Source organism: Peromyscus maniculatus, chromosome 5 (genome assembly GCF_049852395.1).
Source record: "Peromyscus maniculatus bairdii isolate BWxNUB_F1_BW_parent chromosome 5, HU_Pman_BW_mat_3.1, whole genome shotgun sequence".
NCBI lineage: Eukaryota > Metazoa > Chordata > Mammalia > Rodentia > Cricetidae > Peromyscus > Peromyscus maniculatus.
This window is the reverse complement of record NC_134856.1, coordinates 44,841,901-44,864,251: the sequence shown is the minus strand read 5'-3', so window position 1 is coordinate 44,864,251 and position 22,351 is coordinate 44,841,901. Positions and strand designations below refer to the sequence as shown.

General features: G+C 43.8%; 1 protein-coding gene across 3 annotated transcripts in view; it reads right to left on the bottom strand.

Annotated features, from left to right (window-relative positions):
* Positions 1-271: 271 nt before the first annotated feature.
* Positions 272-22,351, bottom strand: part of Zfp1 (ZFP1 zinc finger protein) — a 28,813-nt gene continuing 6,733 nt past the window's right edge. For 2 of the 3 annotated variants that reach the window (XM_006974084.4, XM_076572173.1), the window contains exons 2-4: positions 13,112-13,167; positions 6,382-6,508; positions 272-3,883 (exon numbers count right to left, since the gene is read on the bottom strand). In XM_006974084.4, coding sequence (XP_006974146.1) covers positions 2,814-3,883; positions 6,382-6,508; positions 13,112-13,126 — 1,212 coding nt within the window. In that variant the 5' untranslated portion in view covers positions 13,127-13,167 and the 3' untranslated portion in view covers positions 272-2,813. The remainder of the gene's footprint in view (positions 3,884-6,381; positions 6,509-13,111; positions 13,168-22,351) is intronic. The other variant, XM_076572174.1, reaches the window with a different exon arrangement.

Genomic DNA, 22,351 nt, shown 5'->3' with positions numbered 1-22,351 from the left:
GAATGAAGAGAGGCCAAGGCAGGCAAGGAGAGCATTCCATCCGGGCCATCAGAATGTGCCCAGATTGACAAGTCAAAGGCGCAGGGTTGAAAGATCAAGACAGATCTAAAAAAAGATGTCATAAAGAAAATACGCTGGGACTAGGGCTATGGCTTAGCAAGGCGCTAGTCTTGAAAGCATAAAGACCAAGTGTGATCGCCCGCACCACACGAAAAGCTGGGCACCTTCCTGTAATCCCAGTGCTGGGGAGGGACAGAGAGACAAACATGGATGTAAGGTTGCTAGATCTTTATTTGAAAGAAGCAGAAACAAACTGGCATATTCTCAGTTTCTCATCTGATCTGGAAGTTTACTCCTACACATTTTTCAATAAAAATTCATTCAACCATAGCATATTTTTACTGTAATTTATTTATTTTTCTCTTGAGACAGGGTTTCTCTGTGTAATAGCCCTGGCTGTCCTGAACTCTTTGTAGACCAGGTTGACCTCAGACTCACAGAGATCCACCTGCCTCCGCCTCCTGAGTGCTGGGATTAAAGGAGTGTGCCAACATGCCTGGCTTATTCACTCATTTTTAAATGATTTTTTTTTTTTTTATCTTCAGATTGCCAGGAATGAATTTCCTGGTATGAGGAGAGATTGTGTGTGTGTATTTCTTAATGTCAAAAGACAGAATCAACTATCTTCAAAAATAAAAATCCAAAGGGCTGGAGAGAGCCCAGCAGTTGAGAGCACTGGCTGCTCTTCCAGAGGACCAGGGTTCAATTCCCAGCACCCATAGGGTGGCTCACAACTGTCTGTAACTCCAGTTCCAGGGGATCCAACACGCTCTTCAGGCCTCCATGGGCACTGCATGCACATGGTGCACAGACAATACATACAGGCAAAACACCCATACACATAAAATATTAAAAATAAAAATCCAGTTGTGGTTTCCATTTATAATTCTAATGCATAATGAAAAAATCTGAACTTGTGATCTGAAATCAAGCTTCAAATGATCATCTTTCAGTTATATAAAAACATAGTTTGTTTTCAGACAGAGTCTCAATATGTAGACCAGAATGGTCTCAAACTCAGATCTACCTGCTTCTGCCTCCCGAATTTTGGGATTAAAGGCATATAGCACACCTGGCCAAAAAACAAAAAACAAAACACAAAACAAAAAAACCCTAACTTTGTAAACGTCAGCTGCCAACATAAGGAGACCACTGAAGTCTCACTTACTGTGGAGTTTGAATGAGAATGGCCCCTATAGGCTCATAGGTTTGACTATTTGGTCTCCGGTTGGTGGAACTGTTTGGTAAAGATGAGCGTGTCACTGGAGGTGACCTCAAAAGGCCACAGCACTCCTAGTTAGCTTGCTCTCCTCTGCCTGTGTCTCAAGATGTGAGCTCTAAGCATTGCTTCATCATGCCTGCCTGCTGCCACGCCTCCTCCTCTTATGACGGTCATGGGACTCTAACACTATGGAACTGTGAGTCTCAAACTAAATGCTTTCTTCTAAGCTGCCTTGGTCATGGTGTTTTGTCATTGCAATAGAAAAGTAAATATGATACTTATAAAGTGCTGTGAACACCAAAACTCAAGGTGACAGTTAAAGCTAAGCCAGATTCCAAAGGAAAGTGTTATATGAGGAGAAAGCAAAAAGACCTCCTTTAAAGGACACAGCAAAAACAATATCTAAAGTGGATTATGCACATGGGAACTATAGAAAGCAACAAAACACAGCTTTGGACAGTTCTTTTTTCTTTAAAGTCTCTGAAATGTAACATTCGTGAGCTACACAGGAACCCTACCCATATTTTTTTTTGTAGGACAATTCATAAAGCATTAAGAGGAAGACAAGAGATACAAAAATAGCTTTCCAGGGTACACAGTATTCTGGAAATAGACATGCACTTGTGTGTAAACGTCTCAGGGAGAAAGAACAAGAGCATGATAGGAGGATGTTCTCTGCACAGCACAACTCTGGTCGGCATGGATACCAAGTCAGAGTTCACAGCTGCCTCTCTCACTCTTTAGATCTCAATTACCTCAGACCTTTGCATATTTATATAAATAACGCTCTAGAAAAACTCCAAACCCAGGAGCAGGTTAGAACCAACAATACTGCTTTTCCTTCAGTGACCAGGCAGCTCGTGTACAATGGCCACACAGACTTAGGAAGCGGCTGCCGAGGGAGACAGGCACACGTGACTTCAGGGTCCATCACATTCCCCTCTGGATGCACACTGGGTTGGAAAGGTGCTGAGACACATGTGTGATGCTGAGTATGGGAAACCTTGTTTGCTGTGATGCAATTTCATGGATGAGCACTTCAAATTCCCAGTAGCTATTAACTTAAACAGATTTAAAACAATTTGTTGTGTGGCATATCCTTAAATACAAAGGTCTAAGGTACTGTCTATATAAGCTTAATTTTTCCTCCTAGAATATTCAATTCATTCAAGATTTTAAAAAGGTCACTGTGGACTGGGGATGTAGATCAGTGGTAAAAAACTTGGCTAGCACAGGCAAGATCCTAGGTTTGAATCCCAGCAGCACAAAAAGTCAAAAAGGCTCATGGAAATGGAGCTGGGCATGTCTATTTACAACTGGATCTGGAGATACAGGTACTGAAATACACACATATGGATACTAACTTTCAGTATAATATTCTTACGCTATCCTTTTTTCTTAAGTTTGTAGTTAGCTTGCATTTCAAAACAATTTCCCAAGTTCCTTCGGTATCTTCCTGAAGGCTTCTCCTTCATTGAAGAATTCTGGTTTGACCCTTTTTCATGGTGCAGTCTGACTGTAGCCTCCGGACCTATCCTGTGTGAACCCTCTGATGGACACTGAGTCGAGACTTTCTGCTGAAGGCTTTCCCACATTCAGCACACTCATAGGGTTTTTCTCCTGTGTGGATTCTCAAATGCAATCTAAGAGTTGATCTCTGGCTGAAAGTTTTGCCACATTCAGTACATTCATAGGGTTTTTCCCCAGTATGAGTTCTCATATGGATGATGAGTTGTGAGTTCTGGATAAATGATTTTCCACATTCACTGCACTCATAGCGTTTTTCCCCTGTGTGAATTTTCTGATGTATAATGAGGTTTGATTTCTTAAAGAAGGTTTTTGCACATTCATTACACTCATAGGGTCGCTCTCCTGTGTGGATTCTCTGGTGTGTAGTGAGTTCAAACTTCTGAGCAAATGTCTTTCCACACTCATTGCATTCATACGGCTTTTTCTCCATATGTGCTCTCTGGTGCACAATAAGGTTTGACTGGTGGGTGAAGGCTTTTCCACACTCAGGGCATTCAAAGGGTTTCTCTCCGGTATGAATTCTCTGATGTTTGATGAGGTTTGCCTTATGGGAGAAGGTTTTCTTACACACATTACATTCATAGGGTTTTTCTCCTGTGTGTATCCTCTTATGGCTAATGAGGAGCGACTTGAAGGAGAAGGCCTTGTCACAGTAATTACAGACAAAAGGCTGAACTAAGTTCTTGATTTTCTGATGTTTAAAGATGACTTCTTTATGGCTGAGAGACTTTCCATTCCCATTGTATTCTGAGTACTCCACTCCAGCATGGGGCTTCTCTTGCTTCAGATACAGAAGTGGGTTCCCAAATCCATTGCACTCCTCACTCTTCCTTCTTATACAGCTTCTACTACTAAGTAGGTCTGAATTATGTTTCAAAGTTTTTTCATATAAATCATGTTTATAAGGAACTTGTGTTAACGAAACAAAGTCTGTGTTCAGATTTAAAGTCTTTCCAAAAAGACTGCCTCTTTCTTCAGTTGGTGGTTGGTTCTTGAGAGTCCTAAGTGGCCTCCCCTGCTCCCCTGGGTCTGTGGGGTCCTTGTCCACCTGGTCATCGGCCTTCCACACTTCTAGGACAAAACACAGTGAAAGGCACTGTCTTAAGCCTTCTTAGTTAGAGTGGGAAATCCCTACAAGTGCTCCCATTACAGAGCTGACTCTGCTTTCAGACCCAGTCTTTCAGCATTAAAACACAATCCCCAATGCAAACTTTCTTCATCTCTTAAGCTTTGAAAGGAAAATAAATATATGTTGGAGGGGTAGTATTTCCTGATGACAAAACGACCTTAAACTGAGCAGAAAAAAGCCTGGCAGTGGTGTTGCACGCCTTTGATTCCAGGAATCGGATGGAAAAGGCAGGTGAATTTGAGGCCAGTCTGGTCTACAAAGTGAGTTCCAGGACAGCCAGGGCTACACAGAGAAACCCAAACAAAACAAACAAGTGGGCAGAAAAAAAAAACAATAAAAATGAAGGTCAAAGCTGGATGTTGTGGCTCATGTCCATAATCCTGACACTCAGGATGCCGAGGTAAGAAGACCAGCCTGACTTTATTTAAGGCCTGTCTGGGCTATACAGGAAGAATCTGTTTCAACACGATTCTTCCTCCCCATGATCACAAACAAAAATAAAGGTTGGCATAAAATGACATGGGAAAGATAGCAATTCAGTGATGAAGATTTCATAGTTCCCTCAAGGACAATGACAGTTAGCCTGGAGACCAAGAAAACATGTGGGTGGGAAGTGACCAGACTCAGGAGAAGAGCTGCTGGTGGCTGACACTTAGTTCTAGGTGACAGTGGTAGGCTAGCGCTGGTTTACTCTGCTCACCTATACTATTCGTCACCCGGCTTGAGACTGGGTTTCACTATGTAGAGCAGGCTGGCCTCAAACTTGCAGCAATCCTCTTTATTGCAGGCATGTGTCACAACTGGGCCCAAAGTAACGTGTTTTTTCAGTGCGTGTGGGCATTTCGCTTGTACGTATGGCTGTGCACCAAGTGTGCTCAGTACCCACGGATGCCAGGAGGACGGCGTCAGATTCCCAGGAACGGAAGTCACAGCTGGCAACCAAACCCAGATGCGGTTAGTCTTCCTGCCTTCCGAGGATGGACTCACAGGGAGGCTATCATCCAGCACTGCTGTGGGCTCTGGGGCTCCGCTTGTACACTCTTCCCAACCCCAAAATAACTTACTAAAAACAATTTTTAGTGGGACTGGAGAGATGGTTCGGAGATTATGAGCACTGGCTGTTCTTCCAGAGGACCCAGGTTCAATTCCCAGCACCCACATGGTGGCTCACAACTACTATCTGTGACTCCAGTCCCAGGAGATTCCAATGCTCTTTTCTAGCCTGATGGCACCAGCCACACACATGGTACACAGACATACGGGCAGGCAAAACACCCATACATAAAATAAATCTTTTTTAAAAGATCCATTTACTTTTATTTTATGTGTATGGGTGTTTCACCTGCGTGCTATGTTTGCAGTGCCCACAGAGGCCAGAAGACAGCACCAGATCCTCTGACCCTGGACTTACAGAAGGCTGTCAGCCTCCATGGAAATGCTAGGAATAAAACACACACTCTGTGGAGGCACAGCCAGCATTCTCAATCACTGAAGTATCTCTGCAGCCCACCACCACACCCTTTTTCTGAAGACAGCATTTCATTATGTAGCCCTGGCTAGTCTGGAACTCTCCATGTAAACCAGGCTGGCCTTGAACTCACAGAGCTCTACCTGCCTCTGCCTCTTCCGTGTGTTGGGATTAAAAGTGTGCAACACTCTACCCAACTTATAATTTTTACTTATTTGTGTATGTGTGAGTGCACATGCACGCATTACCATGGCATGTGAGTGGAGGTCAGAGGACAACCATCTCTGACTGGTTCTCTCCCTCCACCAACATGGGCCCTAGGGATCAAACTCAGGACGTCAGGCTGGGAAGGGAAGCAAGCACCTGCAAGAGCATACAGTAGACACTGTTGACCACTAAGTCAACTCTCCAGCCCCAGGAAATAACTTTAAAGTGAGCATTTCTCACAGGCCTGCAGAGACAATCACAATACAAGTCTCTGAAGACACCTCTCAAGGAGACAGCAAGATCCTGCAGTTAACTGGGCATCGTGGCACACACCTTTATTCTCAGCACTCGGGAGGCAGAGGTAGGTGGATCTCTGTGAGTTCGAGGCCAGCCTGGTCTACAGAGCGAGATCTAGGACAGCCAGCACTGTTACACGAGAAACCCTGTCTTGAATAACAAAAGTGAAAAACAAAAAACAACAAAATTATCTCACAGCACACACCTTTAGCCCAGCACTGGGGCAGGAGAGTTTAGAGGCAGGTAATCTCTGAGTTCAAGGCAAGCCAAGGCCATATAAGTGAGACCCTGTCTTAAAAAAAAAAAAATCTCAAAGGTGTTCAAACTGTTCAAACACTAGGACATCACTTCTACCAGACTAGCTCTTTATTTCCGACTCACAGCTCCCATAGTGAATTCTGAACTGACTGTTCTAACTAGACTCCTGTCATCCCAGGTTAAAGATCCATTTCCCAAAGCTGTCCTTACCCACTGAAAGTAAGTTGCTGTAGTTCTCCAGCATCACATCCATGTAGAGAATCCTCTGAGAGGGGTCCAGTTGTTCCCACTCCTCCTGGGTGAAGTCCACAGTTACATCAGTGAATGAAACCGACCCCTGAAATGACACAGTTTGTTCTAAAGTGATTGGCTTTGGGAGACACAGACAGGATATCTGAAAACGTACTCTTGCCACACTGTAAGCCACTCACCATGAAGTGTGCTACTTGTTCAGTGGTTTGTCACAGCTCTGAGCAGTGAAGACCTTTAGTTAGGACAGGGGCAGGGGTGTAATGAACCCCAGCATTTGGGAGGCAGAGGCAGGCAGATCTTAGTTTGAGGCCAGCCTGGTCTACATAACAAGTTTCAAGCCAGCCAGGGCTACACAGTGAGACATAGCCTCAAAAATACAAGCTAGAAAGAGGCCAATCCACACGGATGCAGAGGTCTGCATCAAATAGCAAGGGAAAGTGAAGGCCTTTCAAAAACACAAGGTTTTTTTTCCAGTTTCAAAAACACTGGAAAGTCTATTTTTCACCCTTTTCAAGGAACCACTGAAATGCACCAAAGGCAGGTGCACATCTTGAATCCCAGCACTCGGGAAGCAGAGGCAGGTGGATCTCTGTGAGTCTGAGGCCATCCTGGTCTACACAGTTTTCCAGGACAGTCAGGACTACACAGCCCACAGAGCAGTGGCTCTCAGCCTTCCTAATGCTGAGACCCTTTAACCCAGTTCCTCAGGTTGTGGGGAGCCCACCATGCTGCTTGAGTCAGTGAGGACCCTCCATCTTACAGACCTCTCTGCTTTAAAAACCAATTCCTGAGGGCTGTCAGTCAAGTGGTAAACCAAGCAGACAACACTGAGCCTTCTTCTCCTTCCAATCACAGGCCCAGCAAACACTCAACACCGGATGCACACTTTGGCCCGGTCAGATGCACCAACCGTGTCAAGGCCTGTGTTTGCTAATGGTTCTCATGACCTTGCCCATGACTGCCCCAAATGAGGCCTCTGTGAACTTTCAGGAAAGCTATAGCTGGACCAAGGCCCAGGGATTTTCGTGGCTCATCTTAGAGCAAACTGAATAAGCACGGCTTAGAGAAGCACTGCTAAGGAGCGCCACGCTGCTGCTCACAGAAGACTGTCCTTTACATGCCACCAGCAATGCAAGCATTGTTTCCTGTCACCTGACACTGGCTACTGTAATCTGAACACAAAGAAAAGGCCAACGAGATGGCTCCTTGGTGAAGGTACTTACTCAAGCCTGAAGATCTGAGTTGTTCTCCACCATAAGGTGGAGAAAACTGACCTCTGACTTCCACATGTATACTATGCCACCAGACACCAACCCCCACCCTATGCACACAAAAATGTAACTAAAAACTTAAATCTACTGCTAGAGGGTTCAGCTGAGATGACATCGTGGGGAGCAGGTAGTGCATTTCTCAACCCAGGTGTGGACACAGCAATCACACTGTGCGTGTCTTTTTTTCTGGGTGGGGGTACTAGGGACCAAGTCCAAGGCCTCAGGGATACAAGGCAAGCACTCCACCAACTGAGCTACATCCTTCCCTAGTCCTTCATTATGCACGTTGCTATTCCACAAAGAATTAGAAAAGACAGAGGGCTAGCAATACGACACAGTGGTAAACCTGTCACTAGCCTTGACAACCTGAGTTCAATCCCTGGAGCCCACACGATGGAAGAGAACCAACTCCCAAAACCAAAACACATGCTGTAGCACACACAAAAGAAACAGGGTTTCTGAGACTGTCTCATTATGTAGCACTATCTGGAGCTGAATTTACAAAGCCCTGCCTGCCTCTGCCTCCTGAGTCCTGGGGCTAAGGACATGGGCACCATACCCCTCAAACATTTTTCTAAAAAACAGAATGAGGAGCCTGGTGGTGCAGCATGCCTAGCCCTGTTAGGCAGAGAAAGGGGCTCTGTGAATTCGAGGCCAGCCTGGTCTACAAAGTGAGTTCCAGGATGGCCAGAGCTGTTACACACACAGTTTCCAAGCCAACAAGGGCTACACAGCAAGATCCTATCTCCAAAACAAAACAAAACAAAAAACCCAAACAAAACACCCAACGCTATACAAGCCACTAAGTGATAATAGTAAAAAATAAAAAATATTAAGATAAAAGACAAACTAAGGACATCTTTGAAAAACACTTCTGGCTGGGCAGCGGCGCACGCCTTTAATCCCAGCACTGGGGCGGCAGAGCCAGGAGGATCTCTGAGTTTGAGTGAGATCCAGGACAGGCACCAAAACCACACACAGAGAAACCTTGTTGGGTGGGGGGGAGAACACATCTGGAAAAAAGTATTTATAAAGCACAGGAGCTGCAGAGATGGTTAAGAGCACAGGCTGCTCTTCCAGAAGACCTGGATCCCCGGCACTCACATCGCAGCTCCCAACATCTGTAACTCCAGTCCCAGGGAATCAAATACCCTCTTCTGGCCTCCAAGGGCACCAGGCACATAGGTGGTGCACAGATGTATGTGTATCTCGTACATTCTAAGAGACTGGAACTTTTGCTGGACCTCACAGCCCAAGTTAATAATACATCTTAAGGTCACTTACACCACCAACCTACTGTGTACTCAAACCGCTTATTTAACCTGCCTTTAAAAGAACAATGTGACAACTGATCTTAGGTGCCTTGGATTTACAACCTAAGCTAATGCGTAGCTGCAATCTTTTGTATTTTTCCATGCCTCTGACCCAGAGTAATGGATGAGTATCAATTGCTGGAAGCAGTAAATACAGAAGTTGAAAGCAACTTCCTAAACTCTATCATAAAGGTTGAAAGCATCCATTTATAGTTACTGGTTAATAAACAATGTTTGTTATCTGGGTCAGTTGGGATCAGCTGAAACCAGGGACTTAATCCCTTGTAAAACTGTTCAAGATTTCTGTAAAGTGTCCCATTCCTTCCCCATGTGATGCTTTCTATGCTGTTCAATAACTACAGAGCAAAGCCCTTTGTTAGGGACAGACACCACTCACATATAAACACATACTGCACATACGGACACCCTAACAGACAGACACCACTCACATATAAACACATACTGCACATACGGACACCCTAACAGACAGACACACAAAGGGACAGACAGTTTCACACTCATGAGACCGAGGACAGAAGACACCGGGAGCATGATGTAGAAAATTCACAACTGAACTCACTCTTGGTTAAATGATTCCAAGAGGAAGTGCTTTTATTTCTTAGTGTGACACCAATGCATTCTTGGTAATTCAGAGTTAATTACTAATTCATGTATAATCTATGAAGATATGCATGTATACAAAACACCCTGTGATGGCCATCCTTGGTTGTCAACCTGACTACATCTGGAATTAAGTAAAACCCAAATGGCTAGGTACACCTGTGAGGAATTTTTTTTTTCTTCTTAATTAAATCGTTTTAGGTGGGAAGACCCACTTTGAATCTGGTTCTTCTGAGGTGGGAAGATCCACCTTTAATCTGGACCACACCTTCTGCTGGCAGCCTAGATAAAGGACATGAAATGCCTGCTTGCTCTCACTCACTCAAGATTAAAGGCGTGAGCCACCACCGTCCGGCCTGGCTGAATTTTTTAAGCACCTAGAATAAGCTTTCCAATTTGCCAACACCTAAGCTCAGAGAATACTGAAAGCCCATGGTGTGAACTATTCTACAAACTCGAGACAAATGCATTTGATTATCCTGATTCACCAATTGTGAGAGGCAACAGCTGTGACTCTGTATATACAACCTTTGACAACTCGTGAAAAAATAAGGACCCACCTACAGTTAGTTGCCTTTAGACCATTAACCAGACTAAAAGCTAAGATGGATCCTAGAGGGAAGACAGAAAGTGTAGTCCACAACGAGGTGCACAAAACTGCTCAAGAGCTGAATGAGTCTGCTCATTCATTCAAGCAGAAGCCTGGGGACTGAGTGGGAATGGATTTGAAGGGTGTGGGATAATGGTGGAACATGAAACTGGGTCAGGCTGAGTTTACTGATATGGGCCCTCTGAGTAGAGTCTAAGACACAACACAGTGTCAGGGCACCAGCACATCCAAAGAGCTTGTTGTTGCCCCTCCCCTGGGCCAGACCTTAGGGTTGGGGGTGTTCCTGCTCAGTTGGGGGAATTAAATGCAATGGGTTTATCGGCCCCCAAGTAGCAGGGGCCAGACAACAGCACGTCAAATGACTGTAGTTATTGTAATGGGCAGCATAGACAAAGCAACATCCATAATGGCCTGACCTGTAATGGCCAGCACTGGCAACGTGATTTTCATTTATTTGCATTTTATTTATTTATTTATACTTTTTGGAGCTATATAAGCAGAAAAATTTTCAAATGAAAGAAAGGCTACATTGTATCATGGCAAAAGGGAATATGAACCAATTTCCAGACTTGAGACAGTTTGCAGACCCTGAACGGCTTGAATGAAGGGCTGGCCAGGTTCCCCCGAGGGAAGACCTTGATAACATACCAAAGAGTTTTACTGTTAGTCTTCCTCTAGTCCTTCCTCAGAGGGACCTCTAGCCTTTTACAAGGGTAACTGTACTCTGGGGGGATAGATAACAATCAGACTTTCCAGGTCTGTTGGATACTGGTTCTGAACTGACTATGATTCCAGGAGATCCCAAGAAACAGTGTGGCCCTCCAGTTAAAGTAGGGGCTTATGGAGGCCAGGTAACTAATGGAGTTTTGGTTGAAGTCCAACTCACAGTAGGTCCACTGAGTCCCCAAATTCACCCTGTGGTTATTTTTCCCAGTCCTGGAATGTATAATTGAGATAGACATACTTAGAAGTTGACAGAATTCTCAGATTGGTTCCTGACCTGTCGAGTGAGGGCTATTATGGGTGAATGGCTAAACAGAAGCCTTTAGATTGCCAAGAAAAATAGTAAATCAAAAAGTTTTGCATCTCTGGAAGAAGTGCAAATGAGTGCCGTGTTCAAGGACTTGAAAGATGCAGGGGTGGTTGGTTCCCTTCAATTCTCCTGTCTGGCCAATGAAGAAGACAGATGGATTGTGGAGAATGACAGTTGACTATTGAAAACTCAATCAAGTAGTGATTCCGATTGCAGCTGCTGTACCAGATGTGGTGTCCTTACTTAAGGAAATTAACACACCTCTAGTCATAAGCACTCGGGAGGCAGAAGGATCTCTGCTGAGTTTGAAACCAGCCCGGTTCATCAAGCGAGCTCTGGGACAGCTTAAAACAAGACAACAAATCTCTTGATTAAAAATTAAGCAATAAATTTGGTCACTTCATATACACAAAGGTGGGGAGAGTGTCAGAGAACTGAATATTAAAACAAGGTACTGCTAAGCTGGGTGGAGGTGTCACACAACTTTGACCCCCAGGAGACAGAGGCAGGCAGATTTCTGTGAGTTTGAGGTCAGCCTGGTCTACAAAGAGTCCCGGGACAGCCAGAGTTGTTACACAGAGAAACCCTGTCTTGAAACAAAAAAACAAAAACCATGGTACGGTTATATAATTCATTAAAATGATCAAATCTAGAATACTAGCCATGCCAAATACTGGTGAGGATGTGGAAGCCTGTTTTCATTCACTCATGGTGGGAATGCACTTCACTTGGAAGACAGTTTAACTGTTTCTTACAAAATGAGTCATGTTTTTACAATAGGTCCAGCAATCCTTGGTATTCACCCAAATGAGGTGAAAACCTATGCTCCCACAAAAACCTGCATATTAATTGTCAAAACTTGGAAGCAATCAAGATGTCCTTTAAGAACTGACTAATACTGGACTGGAAATGCAGCTCAGCAGACAAAATGTTTGCCCAGCATGTACAAAACCTAGGTTCGAGGGGCTGGAGAGATGGCTCAGAGGTTAAGAGCACTGGCTGTTCTTCCAGAGGTCCTGAGTTCAATTCCCAGCAACCACATGGTAGCTCACAACCATCTACAATGAGATCTGGCTCCCTCTTCTGGCCTGCAGACAGAACACTCACTGTATACATAATAAATCTTTAAAAAAAAACAAAAAAACAAAAACCTAGGTTCCATCCCCAGCACTGCAGAAACTGGGCACTGTGTCACATGCCTGCCATTCCAATCCTTGGCAAAGAGGCAGATCAGAATCTGAGGGCCAGCATTTAAACCAGAGGTTCTCAACTGTGAGTCACACTCCTTTGGGGTTGAATGGCCCTTTCATAGGTCACCTAAAACCATCAGAAAACAGATATTTACATTACAATTCATAACATTAGCAAAATTACAGTTATGAAGTAGCAATGAAAATAATTTTATGGTTGGAGGTCACCACAACATGAGGAACTGTATTAAAGGTCGACCATTAGGAGATTGAGAACCACTATTCTAAATACATACTGAATTTCAGAGTTGCCTATGCTTTTTGCCTAGACCTTTTCTGCTACTCCCTCAAAACAGAAGAGACCCCCCCAAAATGGCAAGGAAGGATGGGGTTGTTTCACTGAACCTGGGGCTAGGCTTTCAGAAAGCTCCAGCAATCCTTTCTCTACCCCTCATATGCTAGAGAAACTGGGGTGGGGCAACCCCACCATGATCCAAATTCAGGTCTTCATGCCTGTGCATGTCCTCTCATCCACGGAGCCATCTTTCTGGCCCAGATCTAACTCGTCATGCTTCCTACTTCATTTCCTATAAACATAACACTCCAAAAGCGAAATGAAAAACCAAGTGAGTAATATGCAGTTGACTCACCTGGGACCTCATCATCTTCTGTGGTTGGGGTAAAGGCACAAAGCACAAAGGCACACCTGGAAGAAGAGAAAAAGAAGCTTGTTATGATGGATCTGACTGGTACCCAGAATGTTCTGTTTAGAGACCACTACATAGCCCCCAAAATACCACCCCCTCTTCAGAAAAAGCATGCTGGCAATATCTACTTTCAACCAAACATGATGAGACACACACACACACAAAAGGGCAAGAATAAGAATCTCACCATCAAGAGACAAAACAGAAGGCCCAACTCCTAAGGCTGTCAGATAAGGAATTTAAAGCCACTATGATTCCCACACTACAGGCTTTACTGTAAAGGTAAACACGAATAACAAAGAAGAAACTTCAACAAAGATGGAAACTAGAAGAAAGACAATTCCAGGTGGTGGCTCACGCCTTTGATCCCAGCACTTTGGAGGCAGAGACAGGTGGATCTCTGTGAGTTTGAGGCTAGCCTGGTCTGCAAAGGGAGTTCCAGGACAGCCAAAACTACATAGAGAAACTGTCTTGAAAAACAAAACAAAATAAAAAGGAACAGTGGCTGTTATGGTCTGGCTATGAGGTGAGTCCCCAGCTGCCCAGTTCCATCACTGACAAGTGACTGAGCCATGAGGGCTCCCCTTCATCTATGGATGGACTCAGTGGATCTATGGACCCCCGGTGGACTCCATGGTGCCATTAGTAGAAAACAGAAGGGGGCGCTTAGAGGGAGCAGCTTGCCAGGGCATGCCCTGGGAGATAAACCTTGTCTCCAGCTCCTTCCTGTCTTCCGGGTTGCCAGGAAGTAAGCGGAGGTGAGCAACCTCTGCCATGTGCCCCACTGCCTCGGTGTTCAATGTCACCCTCGATTTAAAGAGATGGGATGGCGGGACTGTTGCCTGAAGCCAGGATCCACAGTAAACCTTTCCCTGTGAGCTGCTTCTCTCAGGCATCTGCCACTGTAACAAAACACTAACCGGAAAAAGGGCAGAAATTCTTAGCATGCACGAGGCTTGGTTAGATCCTTAAAAGCCTCCTGCAAAGGAATTAAACAGCAGTGAAAACAGCATTTAAATATCTGAGAAAGAGTAACTTTAGTTACTAAACCACTCGCTTTAGTTTTTGAGATAGAGTCTTATCATCTAGCCCAGGCTGACCTCAAATTCATGATCCTCCTGCCTCAGGCTCCCAAGTGCTGGGATGACAGGAATGAGATTCAATACCTCATGTGCTTTAAAATGTTTACAATTAATGACCTTAGGTCATCCCTACCCCCATTCCCACCCAAACCTTGGGTGCATTGACCCAAAGCAAGCGTAAGGATGGAAACAGTAACGGTAAGAGCGGAAAATCAGTAAGTTTCAAACTGTGGAGCCTGCACTGAGACCAAAGCTGGGAAGCGGAGAGATCAATGACACCAACAGAAAGCCTACAAACTCACGGAAACTGAACACCTCTTTACCAGATGACTACTGGGTCAAACCAGAAGTAAAGAAATTAAAGACTTCTTAGAATTCAATGAAAATTACTGCATCTCATACCCAAACTTACGGGACACAATGAAAGCAGTGCTAAGAGGAAAGTTCACAGCACTAAGTGCCTACCTAAAAAGATTGGTGCGATCTCATACCAGCAACTTACCAGCACACCTGAGAGCTCTCAGGGAGGAGCAAACACTCCAAGAGGAGCAGATGGCAAGAAATATTAAACTGAGGGCTGAATCAATAAAATAGAAACAGAGAATAATAGGATCAATGAAACAAAGAGTTGGTATTTGAGAAAACCAACAAGATAGACAAACCCTATCCAAATTAAAAGATGGAGAAAGTCCAAATTAACAAGATCAGAAACAAAAAAGGAGGACATAACAACAGACAACAAGGAAATCCAAAGAACCATTAGGTCATAGTGTAAAAACCTGTACTCAGGGCTGGAGAGAGAGTCAGTGGTTAAGAGCACTAGCTGGCGCCGGGCGGTTGGGGCGCACGCCTTTAATCCCAGCACTCGGAAGGCAGAGACAGGCAGATTTCCGACAGTTTGAGGCCAGCCTGGGCTACAGAGCGAGTTCCAGGAAAAGCACCAAAGCTACACAGAGAAACCCTGTCTCGAAAAAAACAAAACAAAACAATAACAACAAAAGCACTGGCTATCCTTCAATTCCCAGCACCCATATGGCAGCTCACAACTGTCCGTAATTCCAGTTCCAGGGGATCTGATACCATCACACAATGCACACAAAATAAAGTTTTTAAAAAAAAAAAAAAAAAAAAAAAAAAAAAAACCTGTACAAAACTGGAAAAATCTAAAAGAAATGGGTAGTTTTCTTGATTACCATTTAACAACATTAAATCAAGATCAGATAGGTAATTTAAATAGTCAGTCCTATAATCTCTAAGGAAATATAAGCAGTCATTATAAGTCTCCCAACCCCCCAAAAAAGCCCAGGGCCAGATGATTTTAGTGTAGAATTTTACCAGACTTTCAAAGAAGAGCTAATGCCAATAAAATTATTCCATGAAATAGAAATAGAAGAAACATTGCCAAACTCATTTTATGAGGCCACAGTCACCCTGATATCCAAACCACACAAAGATTCAACAAAGAGAATCACAGACCAATTTTCCCTATGAACATAGATGCAAAAATACTCAATAAAATACTCAAAAACCAAATCCAAGAACATATCAAAAAGATCATCCACCATGATCAAGTAGGCTTCATCCCAGAGATGTAGGGATGGTTGAACATAAGAAAATTTGTCAATGTAATCTACCATATAAATAAATTAAAAGGAAAAAAAACCCACATGATCATTTCATTAGATGCTGGAAAAGTCTTTGACAAAATTCAACATCCCTTCATGATAAAAGTCTTGGAGAAATCAGGGATACAAGGGACACACCTAAACATAATAAAGGCAATTTACACCAATCCTATAGCCAACATCAAATTAAATGGAGAGAAACTCAAAGCAATTCCACTTAAATCAGGAACAAGATAAGGCTGTCCACCCTCTCCATATCTAATCAGTATAGTACTTGAAGTTCTAGCTAAAACAGTAAGACAACTGAAGGAGATGAAAGGGATACAAACTGGAAGGAAGAAGTGGTAGCATGCCTTTAATCTCAGAACCTGGGAGGCAGAGGCAGGCAGATTTTAGTGAGCTTGAGGCCAGCCTGGTCTACAAAGAGTTCCAGAGGGCTGGAGGGATGGCTCAGAGGTTAAGGGCACTGACTTTCTTCCAGAGGTCCTGAGTTCAATTCCCAGTAACCACATGATGGCTCACAGCCATCTATAATGGGATCTGGTGTCCTCTTCTGGCTTGCAGGCAGGGCACTATATACATAAATAAATCTTAAAAAAAAAAAAAAAAGTTCCAGGACAGCCAGGACTGTTACACTGAGAAACCCTGTCTAGAAAAACAAAACAAAACAAAAAAATTGAGCCAGGTGTGGTGGCGCACACCTTTAATCCCAGCACTCGGGAGGCAGAGCTAGGCCAGCCTGGGCTACCAAGTGAGCTCCAGGAAAGGTGCAAAGCTACACAGAGAAACCCTGTCTCGAAAAAACAAAAAAAAAAACAAAAAAACAACAACAACAACAAAAAAAATCAGTAGTCCTCCTATACACAATGACAAACAGATTGAGAAAGAAATCAGGGAAACAACACCCTTCACAATAGCCACAAACAATATAAAAAATCTTGGGGGTAATTTTAACCAAGCAAGTGCAAGACTTGTATGACAATAATTTCAAGTCTTTGAAAAAAGAAACTGAAGATATCAGAAGATGGAAAGATCTCCCATGCTCATGGATTGGTAGAATTAACATAGTAAAAATGGCCATCCTACCTGAAGAACCAAAACACCCCCGTCTCAGGCAAGCCCCTCACCCCAGCTTGAAATAGGCCTGAGTTTTGAAATTCTCAGAGCTGCTGACATAGGTTCCAGGAACTCAAAAGTACAAAGTCAGAATGTTTGAAGGAATATCTGGTAGCAATTGATTAACCACAGAGTGCCCCAATGCCGGAGATAGTCTATAAAGTTTGACCAACAACCAGTCAAAACTGCAAAGTAAGATAACACAGAAATTTTGGAAAGCCCCTAAAACTTCAGCCAATCAGAACTGTACCCATACTAGCACCCCTAACTGATGTAACCTTGTGATTTTTGCCTTTAAAAACCGAACTTGCAGAAGGGCGGGCACCTCCTCTATCCTTCCCTGCGTAGGCTCCAATAAACCTTGTTTTTGCATTTCGGTGAGTTTACAACACTACCAAAAGCAATCTACAGATTCAATGCAATCCCCATCAAAACTCTAACAATTCTTTACACACCTTGAAAGGACAATACTCAACTTCATATGGAAAAACAAAAAAACACAGGATAGCTAAAATAATCCTGTACAATAAAAGAACTTCCCGAGGTTATCACCATCCTTGGTATCAATCTGTACTACAGAGCTATAGTAATAAAAAGGGCATGGTATTAGCATAAAAACAGACAGGTCTATCAATAGAATAGAATCAAAGACCCAGACATAAATCCACATACCTATGGACACCTGATTTTTTTATTAAGAAGCCAGAAAGCCTCTGCTGATCTAACTGGATGTTGGCATGTAGAAGGATGCAAATAGATCCATATCTATCACCCTGCACAAAACTCAAATCCAGTGTCAGGTGGTAGTGGTGCACGCCTTTAATCCCAGCATTCAAGAGGCAGAGGCAGGCAAATCTCTGTTAGTTCAAGGCCAGCCTGGTCTACAGAGTGAGTTCCAGGAAAGGCTCCAAAGCTACACAGAGAAACCCTGTCTCAAAAAACCAAAACCAAAACCAAACAAAACAAAAAACCCCTCAAGTCCAAGTGGATCCAAGACTTCAACATAAAACCAGACACACTGAGCTTGATAGAAGAGAAAGTAGGGCATAGCCTTGAACATATTGGCACAGGAGACAACTTCCTAAACAGAACACTAATAGCACAGGCACCAAGATCGACAATTAATAAATGGTGCTTCATGAAATCGAAAAGCTTCCATAAGGCAAAGGACACCGTCAATAGGACAAAACAGCAGTCTACAAGACTGGAAAAGAGTTTCACCAACTCCACATTCAACACAGGGCTAATATCCAAAATATATAAAGAACTCAAGAAACTAGACATCAACAAACCAAACAATCCAATTAAAAAAAAAAACGAAGTCCAGCTCTAAACAGAATTCTCAATAGCTGAATCTCAAATGGCTGAGAAACATTTAAAGAAATGTGCAACATCCCTTAGCCATCATGGTAATACAAATCAAAATTACTTTGAGATTCCATCTTATATCTGTCAGAATGGCTAAGATCAAAAACACAAGGGATAGCTCATGCTGGTGAGAGTGTGAATCAAGGGGAATTGATGGTGGGAGTGCAAATTCATCCAGCCACTATGGAAATCAATATGGCGGGTCCTCAGAAAATTGGGAATTGATCTACCTCAAGATCAGCTATACCACTCTTGGGCATATACACAAAAGATGAGGTATCCTACCACAAGGACGCTTGCTCAAGTATGTTCACAGCAGCTTTATTCATAATAACCAGAAACTGGAAACAATTTAGATGTCCCTCAACTAAAGAATGGATAAAGAAAATGTATATTTATATCCTGGAGTGTATATTTATACACTCAGCTGTATAAATGACATCATGAAATCTGCAAGCAAATGGATAGAACTAGGAAAAAAAATCATCCTGAGCGAGGCAACCCAGACCTGGAAAGACAAACGATATGTACTCAATCATAAATGGATATTAGCTGTAAAGTAAATGATAATCACACTACAACCCACAGACCCAGAGAAGATAAGTAACAAGGGGTGGGGGGTGGGGAGAAGGGGGGGCAGATATGGGACACACAGACGGACACGGACGACACTCATGATTTCCCTGGGAAGGGGAAATAGATTTTTGCAGGTGGAATGAGGGGATGGGGGGGGGGAATCAGGTGAGAAATGGAGAGGCAGAGGGAGGGAGTACAGGGAGAGACTGGAATCAGTGGGCATTTAGGGGGCAATGTAGAAACCTGGTACAGTGTAAAACTTCCTGGAACTGATGAGGATGACCCTAGCAAGGCCTCCTAGCAATGGAGGATATGGAACCTGAATCGGCTTCTTCTGTAACCATAGAATCAACTAAGCAGGGTTCATAGGGTCACAGAGACTCAAGCGGCAATCATGGAGCCTGTGTGGGTCTATGCTAGGTCCTCTGCATACATGCCATAGCTCTTTAGCTTGGAGTTTTTGTGGGACTCCTAACAGTGGAGGTGGGGTGTCTCTGACTCTTTGCCTGCTCATAGGTCCTTTTCCTCCTACTGGCTGCCTCATCCAGCCTTCATATGAGGGTTTATACCTAGTTTTATTGCATCATGTTCGGTTGATATATCCGGGAGGTCTGCTCTGTTCTGAAGGGAAACTAAGAAACAGTGGATTTGGGGAAAGGGGAGGTGGGGGGGGGGGGGGCGAAGAGGAGGGGAAAGAGGGAGGCTGTAGTCAGGACGTACCATATGAGAGAAGAAGAAAGAAAAAGAAGGAAAAAAGAGGTTTACAAAATGCAAAAGAAAATATACAAAAAATAAATAAATAAATAAATAAGATTCCATTTCCAGCCGGGCGGTGGTGGTGGTGGTGGTGGTGGTGGTGGTGGTGGTGGTGGTGGTGGTGGTGGTGGTGGTGGTGGTGGTGGTGCACGCCTTTAATCCCAGCACTCGGGAGGCAGAGCCAGGCGGATCTCTGTGAGTTCGAGGCCAGCCTGGACTACCAAGTGAGTCCCAGGAGAGGCGCAAAGCTACACACAGAAACCCTGTCTCGAAAAACAAACAAACAAAAAAAAAGATTCCATATCTAATAAAATACTTCACAGAAGTAGTGAAGACTACTTTACAAAACTTAGAAAGATTGGTGAGATGGCTCCACAGGTAACTGCTGACTAACATATTCAATGTCCTGAGTTCATGGAAAGGAAAAACCAACTCCCACAAGATGTCCTCTGACCCCCATGCAAGTGCCCACATACATACACAAATTAATAAATGCAATTTGAATATTATAAAATGCTGCTAAAAGATGCAATAAAAGAAGACAGAGACAAATGGCGAGGACCACAGGAAAGCCTGATATCATAAAGGCATATGAGGCAGTAGGAGAGGCCTGATTTCCCGACTGTATTTTTGGTTCTAATGAGAAGCTAGTTTAGTTGCACATGCATCCTACTCTGTGTAGCCCTATTCCTACTCCCTTCAAAGCTCGAAAAGGACCCTCTCTTTCCTGAAGCTTTCCCATGCAGACTGTCTGCTCCTGACATATTACCCTTCCTGGTAGGTGTGCCAACAGTGAGACCCATGTGAACTGAGCACTAACAGACCCATGCATAGGAGCAGACCACCTGGCTGTGCAATCATGAAAGCTGGGGGTGGTTATTCACACCTACAATCCTAGCAGTTGAGGCAGGATCATTGCCTTGAGTTCAAGGCCAGCCTGAGCTACACAGTAAGTTCTATCCAGACAAGAGTAGAGTACAAAGTAAGTTCTATTTAGGTAGGTTGAGCTAGCCTGGGCTTGCTGTCTCAAAACAATATTCATACAGAAACCCTGTACGAAACAGTTGCCGTATGCCTGTGCAAGTCACGTGTCAAACTATATGAGCTTTCTTTATTCACTGCTTTCTCAGAGACCAACCCAAAGAGCCTCTCCATGCGTTCTCTCCTATAAGCTCCAACAATAAGCCCCATAAAGCCTCATTTGGATGATAGTACTGGCCTCTTCGTAATTTCTAACTGGAATTAAGCAAAATGACCCAAGGCTGAAGGATGGTCACATGGTCTCCTCCCTGCCAGGCCCTGGTGCCTTCACACAAGTGCCGAATCTTGGTTTTGCACTAACACCAGAAACCTGAACTTAGCAGGTAGAGTCGACAGCCACCACACTGTCCTTTCTTCAAACTGAGAGACAACATCAACATTTTCTGGGCACGGCAAGTGTATTGGCTGCTTCTCTAATTACTGTGACTAAGTACCCAACAAAAGCAACCTAAGGAAGGGTTTAGTAGGGCTCACACTGAGTAGAGTCCATCGTGACAGCAGCATGAGGCAACCGATGACACCGAGTCCACCATCAGAAAGCAAGATGAATGCCGACTCACTGGCTTCCTCCTTTCTACTAGTCCTGGATCCCTGGCCATGCGTGAATCTTTCCCCCTCAATTAAACCAATCAGAAACTTTCTCACAGACATGCCCAGAGGTTTGTCTCCTAGGTAATTCTAAATCCTATTTAGTTGACAATATTAACTACCACAAATCTACCACTTGTCAACCCGTCAGACAAACATTGCTTCTAAGCCACACTTTCCACCTCTTGTCCTTATCGGCTCATGGCCATCTCATGATACAAACGCATTCATTCAGTCCACCTTCACAAGTGCCCATTTTCTTCAACAGTTCCAACACTGTTCAAAAGTGTAAGTGCAAGCCAGGTGTAGTGGCGCACGCCTTTAATCCCCGCACTCAGGAGGCAGAGGCAGGTGGATCTCTGTGAGTTTGAGACCAGCCTGGTCTACAGAGTGAGTTCTAGGGCAGTCAAAGCTACAAAGAGAAACACCATCTTGTGGTGATATTTTATTTGTACTGAAATGTGATTTTAATTTTATGTTAATAAATAAAGTTGCCCTGGGGTCCGAGCTATTAGAGCCATAGCAAGAGCGTGGTGGTTAGAAGAGCTAGGTAGATTTCTGTGTGTTCAGGGATACAGCCAGTATTGGAGACATACGCCTTTAAGACCTGGAGGGCGGTACTTACAGGCAGTGATGAGGCAGTCATGTGGTTGGGTTTACAACCAATGAGAAGGCAGAACAGAAAGACTATTTAAACACAGACAAACAGGAAGTAGCTCTCTCTCGGGGAAGCTAGGAGCACTGCAGGAGGTAAGATTTTATCTCTGAGCTCTGACCTCTCGGCTTTCTCTTTTACATTGGCTCTGTGTTTCTTATTTTAAAAAGACGATTGGTTACATCTACACCATCTTAAAAAACAAAAACAAAAACAAATGAACAACAAAATCCCACAAGTTCTGTACTTCCAATACACAATGGCACAGGCAAACATTCCCATTCCAAATGGGAGGAATGGGCTAATAACAACAAAAGATTATGCCAAAGCAAGACCTAAACCCAGCAGGCAAATACCAAATCCCCAAACTCCATGA